The 3,624-nt window shown below is 38.5% G+C and overlaps 1 protein-coding gene across 1 annotated transcript in view; it reads right to left on the bottom strand.

Moving 5' to 3' along the window:
- Positions 1 to 437: 437 nt before the first annotated feature.
- Positions 438 to 3,624, bottom strand: part of LOC117422759 (cobalamin binding intrinsic factor) — an 8,794-nt gene continuing 5,607 nt past the window's right edge. The window contains exon 5 of the mRNA XM_059019042.1: positions 438 to 1,060. Within this exon, the coding sequence (XP_058875025.1) occupies positions 999 to 1,060 (62 nt within the window). The 3' untranslated portion in view covers positions 438 to 998. The remainder of the gene's footprint in view (positions 1,061 to 3,624) is intronic.

The raw sequence follows: 3,624 nt of genomic DNA, 5'->3' as shown, positions 1-3,624 counted from the left end.
TAATAAATAATAATAATAATAATAATAATAATAATAATAATAATAATAATAATAATAATAATAAAACCTAACCCAACCCCAACCCCAACCCTAGCCTTAAGCAACCCCAGCCCTCAAACCCAACACCTAACCCTAAACCTAACCATTAAGAATGACCCGATGCCCTCAGGACACTTTGTAGGGGATAGTCCTGCGTGCTGCACCCTGCTGGCAAGAAGCGTCACTCAAACACCAGGAGGAGCAGGGAAGGCTCGCTCGCGGGAGAACATTCGTGGCGTGAGTCCGTGATAGCGACTGCGTTCCTATCGCGCGTGTCACTGCTCCCAGTCCGTCTCTTCCAGTTTCGTTTTCACAGTGAGTTGAGTGCTTGTGTTCAAAGACAGACGGGTCACAGTGTTGAGGACAGGAAGAAAAAGCAAGACGTTTCACTTCGGAACTTGCTGATTTCTTTACACCTTTATTCATTTATTTGTTGTCATTTTTAAATTTGCTTTACCAGACCTCTCTGTGCTTTACAATGCTTCCCTATGCTTTACCAGACCTCTCTGTGCTTTACAATGCTTCCCTATGCTTTACCAGACCTCTCTGTGCTTTACAATGCTTCCCTATGCTTTACCAGACCTCTCTGTGCTTTACAATGCTTCCCTATGCTTTACCAGACCTCTCTGTGCTTTACAATGCTTCCCTATGCTTTACCAGACCTCTCTGTGCTTTACAATGCTTCCCTATGCTTTACCAGACCTCTGTGTGCTTTACAATGCTTCCCTGTGCTTTACCACACCTCTCTGTGCTTTACAATGCTTCCCTATGCTTTACCAGACCTCTCTGTGCTTTACAATGCTTCCCTATGCTTTACCAGACCTCTCTGCGCTTTACAATGCTGGCAATTGATTATTATAGATATTCCATTAGGAAATTGAATTATAATGTGATTAAAATAAGTGATAATTAAACATAACCTCCACCAATACATGACATTATGAGATGGAAATCTGGGATTAATATTTAGAGAATTTTGCCACGATGTGTTCCTCGTTGAACGGTTTATAATCACCAACTCCTGAAACGACAAAGAAAAAGGAAATTTATAATACTTTATTAATTAAAAAAGCAATATATTCTCTTACTTAAAAATAAGTATTAAATTAACTCTTGATTACAAAAACACACTTTTTATGAATTAAAAAAATGAAACACGTGATATTAAATTATGAATTAAAAATAAATATTACATCGTTTTTACTAATTACAAAGAAATGAGATACATTTTATGAATTAAAATATTAATTTAAAAAAATGGAACACATTTTATAATTTAAAAAAATATTAATTAAAAAAATGAAATACATTTTATTTAAAAAATACATTTTATTCATTATAACTACATATTAAATTCGTTTTATTAATAGAAAAAATGAAATCCATTTTATTAATTAAAAGATATATAAATTAGAGTGCACAATTATTGGGTCTGGATTTTTTATGCTAAAAAAAGGTTTTTCAAGATATTTCGCGATTAAACCTAATATCTATTAGAAGAGAAAACACTCGCGTTGTCAGAACTGTTCGCTGAATCTGAATCGGGAGTCCTTCACACAACAGCTGTTCCTAAACAGAGAGGCTTCTTAAAAAACAGTGACTGTTAAATTGCAGAAAATTTCGTTTTTTTAAAAGGATATATATTATTATTATTATTATTATTATTATTCTTTATTTCTTAGCAGACGCCCTTATCCAGGGCGACTTACAATTGTTACAAGATATCACATTATTTTCACATACAATTCCCCATTTATACAGTTGGGTTTTTACTGGAGCAATCTAGGTAAAGTACCTTGCTCAAGGGTACAGCAGCAGTGTCCCCCACCTGGGATTGAACCCACGACCCTCCGGTCAAGAGTCCAGAGCCCTGACCACTACTCCACACTGCTGCCCTTATATAAGGACCTTTTCATTTGATTGTGTGGCGTGTTCCCATGTGTTGCTACAACTGTTTAATTAAGGTGTCTGTATTGTTTTAATTATTATATTTTTTACATTTTGATCACTTTTTAAAACTTTTAAAAATTGCATTCCCTGCCTCAAGATGGCTGCCCGTGTACCTCTCAGAACTACATTTCCCATCATCCTCCTGCTCGCTGGTAAATCCATCTCGGTTACATGTGTGAGCGGGAGGATGATGGGAAATGTAGTTCTGAGAGGTGCATGCAGGTACACAGGAAGCCGTCTTGAGGCGGTGGAATGCAATTTAAAAGTTTAAAACAGTTTTTAAAATGTAAAATAAAACTAACCTTAAACAGTTGTAGCAACACATGGGAACACGGAACACAATACAATAAAAAGGTCCTTATGTACAGCGTTAATGTCGATCGTTTTACAGAAGTTCAATTTTCACCTCCGTCAAAACGAAACACAAAGTTAAGAAATACACGTTCAAAAATAACAACAGGCGCGCGAAACGCCCCCCCCTTCTCGTCCCGGACAGAGCGATCTTACGAACGAATATATCCCTCATCTTCTGATGCAGCTGGTGTGTTTATTTTTGTCGTTGAAAACGCTGCACAGCGACGGAGCATCTCTCTGCAGTGGGTGCGTTAAGTGAGGGAGCGGCTCAGTAAAATAATCCATTTAACGCCTCGCTCCGTGCCGCTCCCGCTGAGCTCTTGACAAACGTATTTGTCAGTCCTGCCTGTCCTCTCCACTTGTTTCCTGCAGGTGTCCAGTCCGTCCGCTCCCTCTGATCCCTGATGAGAAATGCTCAGGAGCGGCTCAGCGGGAGCGGCACGGAGCAAGGCGTGAAGCTGATTCTTTTACTGAGCCGCTCACTCACTTAACGCACTCTTTCTTCAGCTGCCTGTATAGAACTACAGCTCCCAGCATGCCTCGCTGTGAACGTCAATGCGGAGGCATGCTGGGAGTAGGAGTTTTTTTCTTCTTCTTTCAGTCCAATCATTTTACGTTTCTAAAACAGTAAGTTAATAAATAATAATAATAATAATAATAATAATAATAATAATAATAATAATAATAATAATAATAATAATAATAATAAGAAGAATATGAAGATACTTAAAGGGAAGGAATATTTTCTGGTTTTAAAAATCGCAATACTGCCTTTGCTTGTATTAATACAATAATGTATTAATGCTCAGGAGCGGCTCAGCGGGAGCGGCACGGAGCGAGGCGTTACTAAGCCGCTCACTCACTTAACGCGCCCAGTTATTCTCATCCGCCAGCGCCGCACGCGTTTAAAGATTCAGCAGAAATAAACAACGTAACACAAAAAAATAATGCTTTTTTTAAAAAGTTGAAATATAATGTCTACGTTCGCTAAATAAACAGGACCTATGAACACCGCGTTGCCAGTAACACGACTCTACCATTGAGAAAACAAGGGATTGTATTGCGCATGCGCAATGGGAGCAGGGCGTCAGTCGGGAAGCGTTTGATGTCTTTATTTTTTAATAGGGTTGCCACCCCGCCGGTATTTTACGGGACTGTCCGGTATTTTTATGTACTTTGACCCCCTGTCCGTTATTTTTTGGAAGATGTCCGGTAATTCTAAGCATTCTAATTAGGTAACAACGTAAGCCACCAAAACGCTGGACCCTTATTATTATTATT

Source organism: Acipenser ruthenus, unplaced genomic scaffold, assembly GCF_902713425.1.
Source record: "Acipenser ruthenus unplaced genomic scaffold, fAciRut3.2 maternal haplotype, whole genome shotgun sequence".
Taxonomy (NCBI): Eukaryota; Metazoa; Chordata; class Actinopteri; order Acipenseriformes; family Acipenseridae; genus Acipenser; species Acipenser ruthenus.
Note: the sequence above shows the minus strand (reverse complement) of the source record. Positions and strands in the feature narration are given on the sequence as shown.